The sequence below is a fragment of the Panulirus ornatus genome, chromosome 2 (genome assembly GCF_036320965.1).
Source record: "Panulirus ornatus isolate Po-2019 chromosome 2, ASM3632096v1, whole genome shotgun sequence".
Classification (NCBI taxonomy): domain Eukaryota; kingdom Metazoa; phylum Arthropoda; class Malacostraca; order Decapoda; family Palinuridae; genus Panulirus; species Panulirus ornatus.
In genome coordinates, this window is record NC_092225.1 from 27,699,977 (window position 1) to 27,718,263 (window position 18,287).

Sequence of the window (18,287 nt, forward strand, 5' to 3'; positions counted from 1 at the left end):
AATATATGGTGTTTACGCTGTCTACAATATGTCATAGCTTGTATCTCATGGATACCACAATAAGTGAAGGAAAGTAGGCTTGACTTGTAGATATTTTTTTTATCTTAAAGGGTGCGCTTCAGGGACATTTACTCCTGGCATCCATCCACCTCTGCACTGCTGTGTGTTAGGTTTTCCCTGTCATTATGTAGATCTTAGAATAGTTGCTAGCCACCAACCTGGCTTTCAGCATCCTAGGAAGCCAAGTATGGGTGAGAAAGAATTTCTTGCTTTGGTCTTAGCTGATCTTTGACGGGCTTGTCTGTGATATACATGAATTAGATAGTTCTTGAGAGACTGGAGTAGTCCAGCTGTGAAAAGAGTTGAATTAGGATGCATATCTGTTGTCACATATCTTGTTTTGTGGAGAGGAATAAGTACTGATTGAGACTGATTTTGGTAATGTGTTGCCCAGGCTGTTTGGTACAGACTGATTTTATAAGATATTTCAATGAAATGTTTATTATATATTTATGCAGATTTCTGACTTGCTGACACTAAATGGTGAGAGCAGTACTGATCCTGAGGTCACAACTGAGCCCCCAGCCTCCACCAATGCCTTCAGCCCACCACCTGTCCCACCACGGAATGCACCAAAGCAGGATGATGATGCTACCCTCATCCAGTAATTATCATTTCATCTTGTCATAGGTTTAACTTACTTTTGTAAGATGAATGATAGAGTTTTCACAGCTTGCATTACTAATTTATGCTTTTTAGTATATATTTTTTGAGACGGGAAAAATGAATTTTGTGAGGCTTATATGGATTTTGAGACTGTAATTATGTAAGTATGATACAGCGCTGGTGGCTGATTCATGTGAGAAACTGCAGAAGCTGGTGACTGAGTTTAGTAAAGTGTGTGAAAGAAGAAACTTGAGAGTATATGTGAATAAGAGCAAGGTTATTAGGTACAGTAGGGTTGAGGGTCAAGTCAATTGGGAGTTAAGTTTGAATGGAGAAAAACTGGAGGAAGTGAAGTGTTTTAGATATCTGGGAGTGGATTTGGCAGTGGATGGAACCATGGAAGCGAAAGTGAATCATAGGATGGGGGAGGGGGCGAAAATTTTGGGAGCCTTGAAGAATGTGTGGAAGTCGAGAACATTATCTCGGAAAGCAAAAATGGGTATGTTTGAAGGAATAGTGGTTCCAACAATGTTGTATGGTTGCAAGGCGTGGGCTATGGATAGAGTTGTGCGCAGGAGGGTGGATATGCTGGAAATGGGATGTTTGAGGACAATATGTGGTGTAAGGTGGTTTGATCGAGTAAGTAATAATAGGGTAAGAGAGATGTGTGGTAACAAAAAGAGTGTGGTTGAGAGAGCAGAAGAGGGTGTTTTGAAATGGTTTGGGCACATGGAGAGAATGAGTGAGGAAAGATTGACCAAGAGGATATATGTGTCAGAGGTGGAGGGAACGAGAAATGGGAGACCAAATTGGAGGTGGAAAGATGGAGTGAAAAAGATTTTGAGTGATCGAGGCCTGAACATGCAGAAGGGTGAAAGGCGGGCAAGGAATAGAGTGAATTGGAACGATGTGGTATACTGGGGTTGAGGTGCTGTCAATGGATTGAACCAGGGCATGTGAAGCGTCTGGGGCAAACCACGGAAAGTTGTGTGGGGCCTGGATGTGGAAAGGGAGCTGTGGTTTCGGTGCATTATTACATGACAGCTAGAGACTGAGTGTGAACGAATGTGGCCATTGTTGTCTTTCCTAGCGCTACCTCGCACACATGAGGGGGGGAGGGGGATGTTATTCCATGTGTGGCGAGGTGGCGATGGGAATGAATAAAGGCAGACAGTATGAATTATGTACATGTGTATATATGTATATGTCTGTGTGTGTATATATATTATACATTGAGATGTATAGGTTTGTATATTTGCGTGTGTGGACGTGTATGTATATACATGTGTATGTGGGTGGGTTGGGCCATTCTTTCATCTGTTTCCTTGCGCTACCTCGCTAATGCAGGAGACAGTGACAAAGCAAAATAAATGAAAATAAATAAGTACGTAAGTAGAAAAGTACTTTTGTAAGTTTGATTGGTTTGCATAGAAGATTGTTGATGAGTGTCAGGAATTTATGTAATGGGAATAAGACTTATAGAAGAATAAATGGTAATATGAATAAGTGGTTTGAATTAATGCGATCTGCATTTATATCATCTTACTTGAATTTATGAGATGGAGTGATTGTGGGGTATGAAGCCATTATATATTACAGTAAAAGCTCTTCTGTTTTCTTAACAAAGTTGAAAGAGGGGCTTTGCAGAATTCTAAGTTGCTTTGGTGATGTGTGTAGGAGGAGGCTGTTGTGAGTAGTTGCAGTGTAATTGAATTGGAATGGGAACAATTCCAGAGTTGTGAAGTTGTGTACATATACATAAGTAATGGCTAGGGATGTTAACAATGAGCTTTATTGCATGTGTTCATTTAGCTTAAGATTTTCAGTGGTGTGTAGTTGAATGCAGTAATACTTGTGATATTCAGAGATGTTTAGATGCTTCTCTTTTTTTCAGTGACATTTTATCTAGTCCGCTGAACTCAGAGGGTGCTGATGATGATGACTTCAATCCACGGGCAGATGAAGCACAGACAGCTAATATCAACAGCACGAGTAGCTCTTCCACTAATGGCAGTTATGCAGATCATGAAGAGGAGGATGACTTTGATCCAAGAGCAGAGGAAAAGAAGCCTCCTTCATTTACTAACATGCCTCCACCCGAGTTAAATGGCTTTACTTCTCCACCAGCTCTTGGTAATTCAGATAATGAAACATGTTTCACAGATGTATCAGATTTTTGTAGATTGTTTTGTTGAAAGTGATTGTGTTTTTATAACCATGCACTGTTGACATCATTTTCTCCTTCCACTTTATCAGAAGCAAGACTGGGAGGTTGTATGTATCCAGTGTATTGTTTTGGACTTCTGAAATCAAACAGAAAATCTTTAGGTGATTAGGCAGAAGAAGGTTATGTAGATAAATACGGGGTTCCATGTGGAAATGATTCTTAGATTATTTGCATCAGAAGGTATGAGAGTTGCAGATACATTCTTCAGACATTAAGATCTTCATGAAGACACATGGTACTGACACAAGGAAGACAAGATAGACTAGAGCATAATTGATATGATTATTGTAAGAAAGAGTATGATGAGTAGTGAGCCTAATTTGTGATATATAGGAGGGGAGGGAGGGAGTTTGTCAGATTGTGTGGTGTACATGAAACATCAATAAGTGTAGGAGTGACAAAGTTGAGGAATGAAAGTGTGAATGACAGCCTCCAGGAGAAGTTAAATGAGAAGCTGAGTGAATCCAAAACAACACATTATGAGGTGGAAGTGATGTGTATGAAGTTTGATGTTAATGATTATAATGGTGATTTATGGCTTCTTGAGAAAATTGCAGCCAATGCCCAAAACTGTACAAAGAGGATACAATAAAGACAGTGGGAGTAGTGTCAGACAGATTGTTTCTATGAAAATACAATTGGTTATTGTAGAGAATTGTTGGAATGGTCATGTTCTTAAAGCGGTCTGTTTGAGCTTGGATTGGCTCAGTTGGTGCATTGCACATGACAGCTAGAGAATGGATGTGAGCAAAAGTGACCTTTCATCATCTGTTCCTGACTACCTTGCTCATGTAGGAAATGGCAATCAAGGGTGAAAAAATAAAAAAGATGGTGATAATAGTGATAATATTGATAATGAATATGATAACAATGATGATTATATCTCTTCCTCTGACACCCTGTATTTGTATTTCTTGCACTTTGTACAATAGAGTTGATAGATATGCTCTGTGGAAGGTATTAAGAATGTATGGTGTGGGAGGCAAGTTGTTAAAAGCAGTGAAAAGATTTTACCGAGGATGTAAGGCATGTGTACGAGTAGGAAGAGAGGAAAGTGATTGGTTCTCAGTGAATGTCGGTTTGCGGCAGTGATTCCACACTCATGCACTGGTTTTAATTTTCAGAATAAGTTTTTAGAACTTCCTCCATTAATGAAACATTTGCCTTTGTTACATAACAGTTCCTCCCCCTCGGCCAGCTCGGGCTCATGAGCAACCCCAGCAAAATGGCTTATCAGAAGATATGTTTGACACAACTGGAGATCCATTTGGCTCTGTGGCCTTCTCGCCTCCTAGCAACAATAATGATGCCCTTGCACAGTTCATTGAGATGAAGGTAAGATTTTATAGCAGTTCCAGCTATATCTTTCATATATGATAATATGCTTTGAAAGTAAAGGATTTTTCACAATTTCCCTAAGGAAGTATAAGTATGCCATAGACATAAGCACTGTGTCATTCATTTTGAGACATCTCTGGACTTTGGATCATCAAGCATTCTTAAACTGACCCGTGTGTGTAAACACTTGCTTCACTAGTCGTATCTCTTCAAGATTGATACTCTGTCAGGGTTTACAAGTGCATTATGTGTATGATTAAAGTTTACCCTTGGGGTTTTCATATGCATGTAGCAAAAGAAGTATTGCAATTGATTTTTTTAACCTAGGCTTTATTGTGTATTTGGTTTTCATATGTGCCACATGTATCACTTGTAAATTTTTATGTAGGCAGATTAAAAGATGTTACTTTTTTCATGATTTCATGTGTAGCTGAATTTCTCAGGAAACTGGGTGATCATTGTTGATCATTTAGTCAGGATAATCATTGTATGTATGGCTCAAGATTAGGCACCTGAGGAATTGCAGAATACCTGTGTTGCGGTTATGTATAAAAGCAAGGAGAAATAAAAGCGATTGCTAGAATTACAGAGTTATAAGTCTTTTGAGTATATCTGTTAAGTTGAATGGGAGAGTGGTGATTAATGGGGTTTTGATATGTACAGAGCATCTAACTAGTGAGTGATAAGGGAGGGACATGTGGACCAGGTGTTTGCTTTGAAAAATTTTATTTATTTGAGAAATATTATTCTAAGAGAAATAAAGTGATTTGTAAGTGGCATTTTTTTTATCTGAAGAAAATGTATGATAGGGAAGAAGGAGATTCTTTGTTGAAGTTGCAGCAAATATATGTTTGAGGAAAGTTACTAGAATCAGTAAGTTTTTATTAAAAGAGTTAGGCATTATGCTGGTAGAAAGATGAGTTTGGGTCAAGGGTGTGTGATATCATCATGGCTTTTTAATCTTTATGGATGGGATGGTGAGGCAGTTAAATGCAAGGGTCTTAGAGAGAGGGGTGAGTCTACGTTATGCTTTGGGTGGGGTGGGGGTGTGGGAGAGTCTCTGGTTTGCATGAAAACTAGTGAGCTGAAATTTATGTCTTGGTCCCTATTGTGAGAGATAGTGTGACTGTAGTGTACAAGTCATCGTCATTGTCACCATCACGTATGTGAGGAAGGATTTCCAGCCACCCACTCCCGCCCCCATTAGTTGCCATCTACAATACACAGGGGATACATGGGCAGTATTCTTTGTCCTTTGTCTCAAGGGGTATCCTTTTTAATTATTTTTGACTCTGGCTATTAGGTCAGTGAACCGGAAAATGTCAATTTATGGTGTCCTGCATCTAGAGTACGAGTTTCAGTCACTCATGACATTCCAGGACCTAGGAAAGTGGTTGTTGATAACTCATTGTGATTGATTTCCTATCAGCTAGTTTGGGAAGGATTTATTTCCAGTTATGCATAATGCTCAGAGCTGTAGATTGAGTGACCACAGGGAAATGAAATTCGGCTTAATTATACAAACTTTCTTGACAGGCTGGGTTCAGTCGTGGACTTTCCTTTGGCACTGCAGATGAAGACTTTACCTTGGAGAGTTTGGATCCACTGAAGAACTAATAAGCATCAGGATTTAGACTTGCCCCTGATGTGACCCACTTTGGTCATTGTTTTCTCTGTATCGTGATTTTTCATCATGCTATGTGCTGTTCCCACTGTCCAGTAGGATGGCATCTCTGAAAGAGTATTTACTACAATGGAATAGACAGTGGAGGCTCAAGTCCTCCAGTAAGTACTGAAAGAAAAAGTGTTATATGTAAATCTCTTTTTTATGCGTTTATCATGACTTGCCAAATGCTTGTGGAGTAAGCTTTCTTAACATTTCATTGATAAACCATATTGACATATTGTGGCAGCCAAATTCTTAGTATATCTGTATATGTTTATCTCTGTCTATCTATTTATATGTCTGCCTATCTATCTATCTATCTATCTATCTATCTATATATATATATATATATGTATATATATATATATATATATATATATATATATATATATATATATATATATATATATATATATATATATATGGGAGCGGGGGGCTGGAAATCCTCCCCTCTCATTTTTTTTTAATTTTCCAAAAGAAGGAACAGAGAAGGGGGCCAGGTGAGGTTATTCCCTCAAAGGCCCAGTCCTCTGTTCTTAATGCTACCTCGCTAACGCGGGAAATGGCGAATAGTATGAAAAAAAAGAAAAAATATATATATATATATATATATATATATATATATATATATATATATATATTTTTTTTTTTTTTTGCCGCTGTCTCCTGCGTTTGCGAGGTAGCGCAAGGAAACAGACGAAAGAAATGGCCCAACCCACCCCCATACACATGTATATACATACGTCCACACACGCAAATATACATATTTACACAGCTTTCCATGTGGTATACCGGGGTTGACGTGCTGTCAGTGGATTGAATCAGAGCATGTGAATCGCCTGGGGTAAACCATGGAAAGCTGTGTAAATATGTATATTTGCGTGTGTGGACGTATGTATATACATGTGTATGGGGGTGGGTTGGGCCATTTCTTTCATCTGTTTCCTTGCGCTACCTCGCAAACGCGGGAGACAGCGACAAAGCAAAAAAAAAAGAAAAAAAAATTTATATGTATATTCATTTTACTTAATCACCGTCTCCCATGTTAGCAAGATAGCTCAAGGAAACAGACGAGGAATGGCCCAACCTACCCACATACACATGTATATACATAAATGCCCACACACACACATATACATACATATACATTTCAATGTATACATGCATATACATACACAGGACATATACACATATACACATGTATATACTCATACTTCCTGTCGCCACCCCACCCTACAGGAAACAGCATTGCTATCCCCCACTTCAGCGAGGTAGCACCAGGAAAACAGACAAAAATTGCCGCATTCGTTCGCTCTCAGTCTCTAGATGTCCCTATCCACTTCCAGGCCCCACAGACCTTTCCATGATTTACCCCAGATGCTTCACATGGATGGAGTGAAAAAGATTTTGAGCAATTGGGGCCTGAACATACAGGAGGGTGAAAGATGTGCAAGGAATAGAGTAAATTGGAACGATGTGGTATACTGGGGTTGAGGTGCTGTCAATGGATTGAACCAGGCCATGTGAAGCGTCTTGGGTAAATCATGGAAAGTTATTATTATTATTTTTATTATTATTATTATTATTATAAAAAGTGAACACCTGCATCACTCTTCACCAATGTCTACTTACAAATCCCCTTATGCCCAGCTAACATAGAAATGACCCAACTATCCTGCATGAAGTTTTTTTCTTTTTTCTTTTACTTGTTTGCCATTTTCCATGTCTGTAAAGTAGTGCTAGGAATGGACAAAGATAGGCTGCATCCACTCACATCCATCCTCTAGCTATCATGTGTAATATACCTGAAACCACAACTCTCATGTGAAAGCTAAAAAGGCCTCATTCACTCAGTGCTTTCTCTATCTGTCTTGTGTAATGGGCTAAAACCAAGGCCCCGTGGCCCCCTATCCACAAACATGCTCCACAGACACAGACTTTTCTGTAGTTTCCTCCTATGTATTATTATTATTATTATTATTATTATTATTATTATTATTATTATTATTATTATACTTTGTCGCTGTCTCCCATGTTAGCGAGGTAGCGCAAGGAAATAGACGAAAGAATGGCCCATCCCACCTACATACACATGTATTTACATACACATCCACACACACACACATATACATACCTGTACATTTCTACGTATGCATATATATATATATATTTTTTTTTTTTTTTTTTTTTTTTTTTTTATACTTTGTCGCTGTCTCCCGCGTTTGCGAGGTAGCGCAAGGAAACAGACGAAAGAAATGGCCCAACCCCCCCCCCCATACACATGTACATACACACGTCCACACACGCAAATATACATACCTACACAGCTTTCCATGGTTTACCCCAGACGCTTCACATGCCTTGATTCAATCCACTGACAGCACGTCAACCCCTGTATACCACATCGCTCCAATTCACTCTATTCCTTGCCCTCCTTTCACCCTCCTGCATGTTCAGGCCCCGATCACACAAAATCTTTTTCACTCCATCTTTTTTTTTTTCAAACTATTCGCCATTTCCCGCATTAGCAAGGTAGTGTTAAGAACAGAGGACTGGGCCTCTGAGGGAATATCCTCACCTGGCCCCCTTCTCTGTTCCTTCTTTTGGAAAATTAAAAAAAAAAACAAGAGGGGAGGATTTCCAGCCCCCCCGTTCTCTTCCCTTTTAGTCGCCTTCTACAACACGCAGGGAATACGTGGGAAGTATTCTTTCTCCCCTATCCCCAGGGATGATATATATACATACACAGACCTATACATATATACACATGTACATGATTTATACTTGCTGCCTTTATTCATTCCTGTCACCACCCCGCCACATGTGAAATGACAACCCCCGCATGCCCGCGAGGTAGCGCTAGGAAAAGACAACAAAGGCCACATTCGTTCACACTCAGTCACAAGCTGCCATGTATAATGCACTGAAATCACAGCTTCCTTTCCTCATCCAGGCCCCACAAAACTTTCCATGGTTTACCCCAGATGCTTCACATGTCCTGGTTCAATCCAATGACAGCACATCGACCCAGGTATACCATATCGTTCCAATTCATTCTGTTCCTTGTATGTCTTTCACCCTCTTGCATGTTCAGGCCCTGATCGCTCAAAATCTTTTTCACTCCATCCTTCCACCTCCAATTTGGTCTCCTACTTCTCCTCGTTCCCTCCACCTCTGACACATATATCCTCTTTGTCAATCTTTCCTCACTCATTCTCTCCATGTGCCCAAACCATTTCAATACACCCTCTTCTGCTCTCTCAACGACACTCTTTTTATTACCACACATCTCTCTTACCCTTTCATTACTTACTCGATCAAACCACCTCACACCATTTATTGTCCTCAAACATTTCATTTCCAACACATCCACCCTCCTGACAACCCTATCTATAGCCCACGCTTCGCAAACATATAACATTGTTGAAACCACTATTCCTTCAAACATACCGATTTTTACTCTCCGAGATAATGTTCTCGACTTCCACACATTTTTCAACGTTCCCAGAACTTTCACCCCCTCCCCCACCCTGTGACTCACTTCCACTTCCATGGTTCCATCTGCTGCCAGATCCACTCCCAGATATCTAAAACACTTCACTTCCTCCAGCTTTTTTCCATTCAAACTTACCTCCTAATTGCCTTGTCGCCTTCTATGACACACAGGGAATACGTGGGAAGTATTTTTTCTCTCCTATCCCCAGGGATAATATATATATATATATATATATATATATATATATATATTTACTATACTTTGTCGCTGTCTCCTGCATTAGCGGGGTGGCGCAAGGAAACAGACAACAGAATGGCCCAACCCACCCACATACACATGTATATACATAAATGCCCACACACACACACAGATATACATACCTATACATTTCAACGTATACATACATATACATACACAGACATATACATATATACACATTTACATATTCATGCATGCTGCCTTCATCCATTCCTGCCGCCACACAAGAATGGTACCCTCCTTCCCCGCGTGCACATGAGGTAGCGTTAGGTAAAGACAATAAAGGCCACATTCGTTCACACTCAGTCCTAGCTGTCATGTTTAATGCACCAAAATCACAGCTCCCTTCCCACATCCAGGCCCCCCAAATATTATTATTTTGTCGACATGCTGTCAGTGGATTGAACCAGGGCATGTGAAGCGTCTGGGGTAAATCATAGAAAGTTCTGTGGGGGCTGTATGTGGAAAGGGAGCTGTGGTTTCGGTGCATTATACATGACAGCTAGAGACTGAATGTGAACGAACATGGCCTTTGTTGTCTTTTCCTAGCACTACCTCGCCACATGCGGGGGGAAGGGGTTGTTGTTTCATGTGTGGCAGGGTGTCGACAGGAATGAATAAGGGCAGACAGTATGAATTATGTACATGTGTATATATGTATATGTCTGTGTGTGTATATATATTTATACATTGAGATGTATAGGTATGTATGTGTGGATGTGTATGTATATACATGTATATGTGGGTGGGTTGGCCCATTCTTTCATCTGTTTCTTTGCGCTACCTCACTAATGTGGGAGACAGTGACAAAGTATAATAGTAATGATAAAAAAATACATTTTTATATATATATATATATATATATATATATATATATTAGGTATAGTCATATATTCCTTATGCAACCTCGCTACTGTGGGAACTAGCAAATATGTATGATAAAGAAATATATGTATTGTGTTTGTGCGAGTATGAGATTAACTTTTTTTTAAGTTATGTTGTACATAATTTTTATAAAAGTTTATTGTTATTCTACATGCTTCAACAAGGATAAGTAAGATAAAAGAACACAAGTAGATTATTATCATCATGAATACTCATTTGGCATGGTATATCACTTTGCCATCATCACTCACTACAAAATGTATATTCTGTATGTAGTGGTTTCAAGAGTACTTCATTCCTCTTTTTGTACAAGGGAACTTGATTTAGTGATACTATTTTTCACAAAATTATGTCTTCCATATGTAGTGTGAATGACAGTTCTTGGTGGGAAAAGTTTAAAGTGACCAGTCAGGAATATGTCATCACATGTGTAAACACAACACATTTTTTGGTGGTGAAAGAAACTAAGATTTATAAGAAATATGAATAATAGATAACTAGAAATCTGTTATGGTGAGCATTGAACTTTAGCAAATTTGTAATGAAAATAATAAAAATGTTAGATTTATGTTGAATAATGTAATGCATGCATTATTAAAGTAAGAATTTAATTGATATGAGAAAAAAGGTAGGACAACAAAGTCAGTCAGTTAATGTAATCTCACCACTGTGTTCAGAGAAGAACCGAAATTAATCTGCATTAATTCTACCTTGAGTTTATATTTTCTGTACTTGAATTAATTATAATGCTTGAACAATATGTTAGTAATGAATTACTCTTATGAGATCCTTGAGCCATGATCCTTTCTGTTGCCCTGAGATTTTAGGGCTGGTTCAAGTCACATGTGGAGCAGATTACTTGAAGGCTGGTTTAAGGATCTTATGAAACAGATTATGTGATGGCAGTTTTCAGTTTCTTATAATGAATTGACTTTGCCATTATTATTTTTATTTGTTTTAGATCTGATTTATGGATATCTGACATAAGGAGATTTATGAAGAAATTTTTTCTTGAAGATTCTGGTAAATACTTTCATAGTAAAGCGTCAGAATAAGCTTGTTATTTGTTGTATAGAATTATTTGCACAATGCTCCAATGTGTCAGGAACAAACGGAATAAATTTGCAGTATGCAGTATTGAGCTTTGAGTAAAGATCTGTTGTGCTGAAAAGATCTACTGATTGTTGTTATTAGTTCCCAAATAACAGGTACAGTATTTTTTCAGTATGGTAATGCAGAGCAATACCTTCTTGATATTATAGACAGAAAATGTTGATTAAATTTTGAAATCTTATTTAGATCCTAAGAAGTTTGATATAGTATGTTTTAAATCAAGATAAAACAACCCTCTCGTTTTTTTTTTTTGATTTTCCAAAAGAAGGAATAGAGAAGGGGGCCAGGTGAGGATATTCCCTCAAAGGCCCAGTCCTCCGTTCCTAACGCTACCTTGCTAAAGCGGGAAATGGTGAATAGTATGAATATATGTATATATATATATATATATATATACAAGTTCAGTAGGGTTTAGGGACAAGGCAATTGGGAGGTAAGTTTGAATGGAGAAAAACTGGAGGAAGTGAAGTGTTTTAGATATCTGGGAGTGGATTTAGTAGCAGATGGAACCATGGAAGTGAAAGTGAGTCACAGGGTGGGGGAGGGGGCAAAGGTTCTGGGAGTGTTGAAGATTGTGTGGAAGGTGAGAACGTTATCTCGGAGAGCAAAAATGGGTATGTTTGAAGGAATAGTGGTTCCAACAATGTTATATGGTTATGAGGCATGGGCTATAGATAAGGTTGTGCGGAGGAGGGTGGATGTGTTGGAAATGAAATGTTTAAGGAGGTGGTTTGATGAAGTAATGAAAGGGTAAGAGAGATGTGTGGTAATAAAAAGAGTGTGGTTGAGAGAGCAGAAGAGGGTGTATTGAAATGGTTTAGTCACATGGAGAGAATGAGTGAGGAAAGATTGACAAAGAGGATATATGTGTTAGAGGTGGAGGGAACAAGGAGAAGTGGGTGACCTACTTGGAGGTGGAAGGATGGAGTGAAAAAGATTTTGAGCGATTGGGGCCTGATCATACAGGAGGGTGAAAGGCGTGCAAGGAATAATGTGAATTGGAACGATGTGGTATATTCTCTTATAATGCAAGCTTATAGGAATCCATGTTTGGTTGTGGATTTATTGTTTTTATAGTTGTTGAATGAAAGCTCAGTATTGCATTTTCCCTCTGAGGGAATAAGCAGTCTGGTAGAAGCCAGGAAATGAGCGACAACACTGTGAAAGAAAGACTGTATTTAATGTTACAGCTGGGTAATTATACTGCATCATATCTCACTGTCTATGATGCTGTTTACTTACCTGTGAATTTGTTCACAGCTATTATTGTTACTTTATGTGTATATACATTTTTGTATCCCAAAACTCCATTAGGCAAACCTATATTGCAACCTCAATCAGAAACACAAATATTCTCCACATCATTGTTCCACTAAAGGTTGTATACTTTATGATGAAGTATCTTTTAATGTAATATTTAGATATTTGGTGGTATGAAAATAACACTTTTGGAATTTTGGAGATGAAACATATTGATTTTTTCTAAGTGTGAACTTTTATTTTTGCAAAAGTGTGATTTTCAAGTCACTCATCTGTGTTTTTGGATTTTCTATAATCCTGTACAGTATAGCAACTGCTTGCATGTAAAGCCTCTGATTACCATGAGTGCAGCTATTGCTGGTAACTGCAAATGATTATGCACACAGTTTTCTCTAATTATGCATTATCATGTTAATCAGACCAATTGTGTCTGTTGCTGGTGATTGTCCTAAGTCGCTGTTGGTTTTTAGCTTTCATGCTATAGTCATAGGCTCCTGCACACTACTATCAATGATGCTTGTGGCTATATTGCATACAAGAGTTGTGGGAAACACAGTTTATTTTAGTTTCATGTTGTAATGTGACTTATGAAAGTGTTAGTGAAAGCATAAAGCCTGTGGTTCACTCTCAGTGAGCCCCTGGAGAAAGTTCCTCCAGTTTTAATTACAGTCACGAATCTCTCAGTAGGTATATAGAATTTAAATTGAATGAAAATTTTGCACTGAGTGCAGTGTTTTGTAACTATTGATAATGATTTGATGTATGAGGTTTACATTATTACATTATGATTGAAAGAAATTAAAACAAATTGTGTTGACTGCATTTAAGAATATAAGAAGCAAGGGAACAATTTTTGTGCATTTTGGAATGACATGGTTGATCTTAAGAGCCAGCTTGGCATTATGATATTTGATTTAACTGTGGCTGAATTGGCTTGTAATGTTTGTGAAAATTGTATAAAAGATACTGAAACGCTTATGGATTGTGTGTTAGATAATATTCTCAATATTATTATAGTTTTTTATGTGTGAATGGAACTTAAGAACTATATATTTATATGAGAAGAGTGCTTTCATAGGAGCCTTCTTGATTTACAGCTTAGGGATTTTGACAATGTATTCTAATGTCATGTACTTGGTATACATGGACCTTAAACCCAAGTTCATATGCATAAATATATTTGATATTTTACGTATTACAAAATATGGAGAACTGTTCTAACTGCCCTGGGCCCTGACTAGCAGAAGTACTTATGCCAGATGGATTACAGTACATGGGGAACTGTTTTAACTCCCCAGGGCCATGACTAGCAAAATTACTTATGCAAGATGGCTGCCCAAACACTCTCAAATCATCAGCAGATTTGGTACCCATTCATTGTTTAGGAGAAACACATCATTTACCAGACTTGGCAGTCTGAAGTACAGAAAGAAATTTGCAGCTTTTATCATCATTAGGTGCACAAAATATATCAAATCCACAATTTTTTCTGTGAATTAAGAGTTAAAAGACTTGCTATTTACTGGATTAGTCATACCTAAGTACACTGGTTTTTAATTGATTTTTATATCTTCCCAATGGCACTTTTTTATTCACAAATAGTTGCACGAAAAAGAATGCCTACACCATCACTTATATTATTTTTGATTAAAATTTAACCATTCTTAGTTTAGGAAAAACGGATTATTTACTGAATAGGTCAGTCATAAGTATAGAAAAAAGTAACTTTTTTTTGTTTATGATCCGGTGACCAAGAGTTATCAAAACCAATATTTTCTAAATGTGAATTAAGAGTTAAGCATTTCTGATTTAGGAAAAACATTACTGGATTGGCAAATCTTAAGTTGCCACAAAGTTCATAACTTTTTTCTTCCTTATGGGCATAAATGGAATGGACACATATAAACACAAATACATGGACAAGGAGGCACACAGTACTGATTGAGAACATGGAAGCAATTTGACCAGTACTGACTGATTGTACTTCATTTACATTTTTCACTGATTTGTGCTATTTTTCTTATGCTGCCATAATTTACACATGAATTCAGTGTTGTTGTTTCTACAGTTTCATGTTCTATATTCTTTACTCCACATCTTAGTTCATATACTTGTTTACTTCACTTTTTATCTGCCTTCTAACACTGAAAACACTTATGGTCCTTCTCTTGGGGCTGAGCAATCACTGAAGGCACTGTTTTTCTTTCTGTTTGGCACCTGTCCTCCTCACTTTCATGACTCTCATCTATATGTAGAACACTTTACTTAAGCTCTTCATAACAGATTCATCAGACCAGGGCAAATTTTCCACATCTGATAATCCTTCTAACACATGCATTATTTTGGCCAGTGTAAGTATTCTCTGATGTTTATGTGGGTAGTTGGCTTGCAGGGGAAGTAACATTCCATGGAATTGACACGCAACTCTCCACTGTGATAACATGAGGGAAATTTAAGTATGTAGGTACCCTCAGTGAGTAATCCATAGGGTAGCTTGCCATCTGTGACTAGCTTATGAAGAATCAAATGCCCATGGAATTCAACTTGTGACATGCTCATTGCTAGAATGAGGACAGTAGCACCTTACTATGCTTGCCTTGATTGAGGACAGTTAAAGTCTTCATAGACCAGAGCTTAGATTGTCAGTCATTGATAAGCAGATGCTGGATATATGAAGTCTTGTTGCACCAGGCTGTAGAACATATGAGCTCTATCTGCTAAGTCTTGAATGTGTAAGATTCTAATATATTTTTAGATAGTGAAGATAAAGGACACTGAACTGTAATACTGTAAATTAAAAAGATTGTGTAAACCATTGGGAAGCAATCTATGATAAAAACATGAAATCCCAAGATCCCTTCTTTTGGGCTTCTGTTGTGATCAGGAATTCATCCACATCCATCAGCTGACGCCACACTTTGTTTAGGCGGGGTAAGTTCAGGGCAGTTAACGAGTAAGTGTTTGATCTCTTTAGTGTGGAAATTGCACCTTGGGCATAAGGGTATGGTGTGATGTAATGCACATGACAATCAGAGTGTTAAGCATGAATGTTAGAAAGATTATTTCTGAACTTTTAGATTTGATGGATGTTGAAGAATTTATTATTTAAACCTTTGTTTATCCTTTCTGAAACGCACAACGGCTAGAGACTAAGTGTGAACGAATGTGGCCTTTGTTTTTTCCTAGCACTACCTCGTGCGTGTGCAGAGGGGAGAGGGGTGCCATCTCATATGTGGCAGGATGGTGACAGGAATGGATGAAGGCAGCAAGTATGAATATATACCTGTGTATAGATATGTATATGTCTGTGTATGTATATGTGTGTGTGTGGACATGTATGTATATACATGTGTATGTGCGTGGGTTGGGCCATTCTTTCATCTGTTTCCGTGCACTACCTCGTTAACGCGGGAGACAGCGACAAAGTATAATAAATATATATATATACTTCGTATTTGATTGCTGTTTTCTTGTTAATGAGGTAGTGCCAGGAACAGACAAAGGAAGGCTGCTTTCTCTCACATCCATTCTCTAGCTTTCTTGTGCCAGGGCATGTGAAGCATCAGGGGTAAACCATGGAAAGGTCTGTGGGGCCTGGATATAGATAGATAGATACTTTTTTCATACCCCCTATTTCCCACTTGAATGAGGTACAGTCAGAATGTGAGGACTCAGAATTTGTAGTCAAGTCTGTACCTTTTTGTTATGATGTGCAAGATGTTTCATATTGGACACATGCAGTCCTAGTATCTATCATATCAACTTAAAGCCACACTGCAAATTACACAAATAATTTAGATTTATATAGTTACAGTGAAGTTAGAAGGGGTTGTCTTGATATTTCATATTTTACTTTGGATTTGATTAAGCATGATAACACGTCACAGGGAACATTGTAGTTGTAGTTTAGGTTGCATTTAGTATCAGATATTTCACCTTTATCAATATTTTCTATATTATTGAGGCTCTTTCCCATTTTTGTGTAGCTGCATATCCTCAGAAGTTCTTAGATGTTTTCTGTTGGAAAAGCTGATGGTTGTGAAATGTTTCCATGGTTGATTGCTGATGATTATTTTTCATTGTCATCTTTTGTGAATTAATGAAATTTTCTTCCATTTCATGTTTTGCTGTAAGTGATCCCTGTGGAATAGTGTACACTAAAGATTATAATGGCCTTAGAGCACATGATACAGAAGATGCACACCACGCATGCATTTTTATTGCCTAAATGCACCTAGGTGCATATTTACACTAGTGTCTTATTTTCTCCATAATTTTTGAACCATCTTAGTATTATGTATCTCATTTTTTATTGTTAATTCTCATTGGTGACTATGTTAGAGCACTTGGGGCTGTTCACTTTATGTTTCGTGGACTTGAAGACTTCTTCACTGCCACACCAGAGCTGAAAATCATTTTTACCTAGGTCTAAATACATTCCACAATAACATTTACTGCTGTGCAGTTGATTGTTATTTGTATATAATCTTCAGTAAGTTTCTATATGTGATTTGTTTGTCTTCATTTTTCTACTCCATCATTTTATAGGGACCCACCAAGTAATCCATGATCTTAGTCATTAATAATATTTTTCTGCCGTCTTCTTTTTTATATTTCTTGAACATAATGTGTTGTTAATTTCTATCCAGATATTATAATTAGAGTCAAGATTCTTTTATATTTCTTGGACATAATATGTTGTTAACATCTATCCAGATATTATAATAGTTGAGATTTATGTGTACTCACTAACATTAGCTTGTAGTATCTGTAAATAAAATGTGTATATATACATACATATATATATCTATATATATATATATATCAGAAAGTGTTACTGTTTACCCTTTTAAAAAGTTAGTTTTAAACTGAATGTACATTAAGGGAGCGGGGATTAGTAAAGATGAGGTACAAAGGTTTATGTGTATTTCTTATTAATGTGAGATGAGGATGAGATTGATCATTGCATAAAGAGAGAGTTATACAGTGGGAGCAAAAAGTCATGGAAGAATAGTTACTTGATCGCTAAGAACCAGATTAAAGGTATGATTATGAAATGATAGTGAATAACTTTTATGAAGATTTAAGTGATATGAAGTTGTCAAGGTAAACTGTAGAATGGTCTGTTGGTTTTTGCTGTGGGTAGTAGGTAGGCTCTGGTTTATCTACTTAGCACATGACAGATAGAGTGGATGTTTCCAATAAGGCTATTTATATAGTCCTGTCGCTAACACGCAGAGACAGGAGTATCGGATGCATAGAAGAAAAAGATACAGGTAAGGCGAGTTGAGGGGATATAAAAGATGGCAGCATTGATTAGATTTTTCCCAATGGAATGTTAGGTAAAGAAACAAAAGGGTTTTCAAAATCAGTAAAAA

General features: G+C 37.6%; 1 protein-coding gene across 6 annotated transcripts in view; it reads left to right on the forward strand.

Moving 5' to 3' along the window:
- Positions 1–17,731, forward strand: part of LOC139754944 (PTB domain-containing adapter protein ced-6-like) — an 81,801-nt gene extending 64,070 nt beyond the window's left edge. For all 6 annotated transcript variants that reach the window (XM_071672775.1, XM_071672793.1, XM_071672783.1 and 3 more), the window contains 4 exons: positions 519–664; positions 2,561–2,799; positions 4,074–4,228; positions 5,768–17,731. In XM_071672775.1, coding sequence (XP_071528876.1) covers positions 519–664; positions 2,561–2,799; positions 4,074–4,228; positions 5,768–5,848 — 621 coding nt within the window. In that variant the 3' untranslated portion in view covers positions 5,849–17,731. The remainder of the gene's footprint in view (positions 1–518; positions 665–2,560; positions 2,800–4,073; positions 4,229–5,767) is intronic.
- Positions 17,732–18,287: the final 556 nt, after the last annotated feature.